The 1298-nt window shown below is 29.8% G+C and overlaps 1 protein-coding gene across 1 annotated transcript; it reads right to left on the bottom strand.

The window, feature by feature from the left end:
- Nucleotides 1-271: 271 nt before the first annotated feature.
- Nucleotides 272-985, bottom strand: LOC136971169 (zinc finger MYM-type protein 1-like; the record flags this gene model as incomplete). The annotated part of the gene is made up of 1 exon (XM_067265642.1): nucleotides 272-985. A coding segment is annotated over exon 1 (714 nt), but the record flags the coding sequence as incomplete, so codon positions are not given.
- Nucleotides 986-1298: the final 313 nt, after the last annotated feature.

Raw genomic sequence — 1298 nt, 5'->3', positions numbered from 1 at the left:
ACTCAATATCAGTATGTCTCATTCCTCTTTTTGGTTGAATTTCTAAAAAAGTTTCATCTTTTTTCAAAGCGTCCCAAATCAAATCAAAATCATTTCTTTTCTGTCGTAAAAAATCAATAAAGTGATTTATTCTAGTAATACAATATGCTATATTAAAATTTTTTTTTTGTAATATATCAAAAAGGATATCTGAATGTGCAAATATTTGATGAAAAACTAGTAATAAAAAGTGAAAATCAAAATCTATTAAATAATGGTATAATCCTCTTGCGGCAATTGTAGTATCAGAATCCCATTGTTCTGGACTTTCAACCATATTCAACAACAAAAGTTTTAATTCTTCTTTATACTCCATAACGCAGTTTACAATCCTGCTATTGTAATTCCATCTAATAGGTGTGGCTGAAGGAAAACGCTTATTGACTTCTAGGTCTAAGGCGTGAGATCTTTTAGAAGATTTAGAAAAAAATAAAGAAAATCCTGTCATAGTTTGAAAAAATATTTTACATTCTTTTATATATCCAACAGATTGAGAGAAAACTAGGTTCAATCTGTGAGCATAACAGTGTACGAAAATAGCATGTTTGGATATTTCTTTAATTTTAGCTCGGACACCATTATGTTGTCCGGCCATTACGGCAGCACCGTCGTATGTTTGTGCCACTAATTTTTTAGTGCATTGAAATTCGTCTAAGTAACTCTTAATGTGAGTGAATAACGAATTTGCGTCTCTGTTCTCACTAACATCAGTAAAGCTCACAAATCTTTCTTCGACGTTACAGTTTTCTTTCACGTAACGAAATACAGTCGACATCTGGGCTCTGTGGCTAATGTCCGTTGTTTCATCTACAATTATAGCAACAAATTTTGCGTTTTCAATTTCTTTTTTAATTTCTTGCAATAAAACGTTTCCTAACGAATTGACGAGCTCATTTTGAATTTTGTTCGATAAGCCAGTAAAAACTGTAGACTTCTCTAAATGCATTTTTAATTGATTATCTGAAGTACTTAATAAAGAAACGAGTTCAATATAATTACCTCTGTTATTAGATTCAATACATTCCCTATGCCCTCTAAATGCCAATTCTTGCTTTGCTAAAAAGCATGTAATATCTATTAATTTAGATACAATATATCTATTAGCCGTAACTATCTTGTTATAATTTTCAATATTAATTTTATATTGTTTACTAATGTTAAATTCTATTCTATTTTGATTTCCAAATTGCTTCAATTTTACGAAAGAATCGATGTGACATTTACGATTTTCGTGTCTTTTTCTAGCTTTACTCAAATTA

The sequence above is a fragment of the Centruroides vittatus genome, unplaced genomic scaffold, assembly GCF_030686945.1.
Source record: "Centruroides vittatus isolate TY-2023 unplaced genomic scaffold, ASM3068694v2 contig_2347, whole genome shotgun sequence".
In the NCBI taxonomy this organism is placed as follows: domain Eukaryota; kingdom Metazoa; phylum Arthropoda; class Arachnida; order Scorpiones; family Buthidae; genus Centruroides; species Centruroides vittatus.
This window is presented reverse-complemented; position numbering and strand designations above follow the sequence as displayed.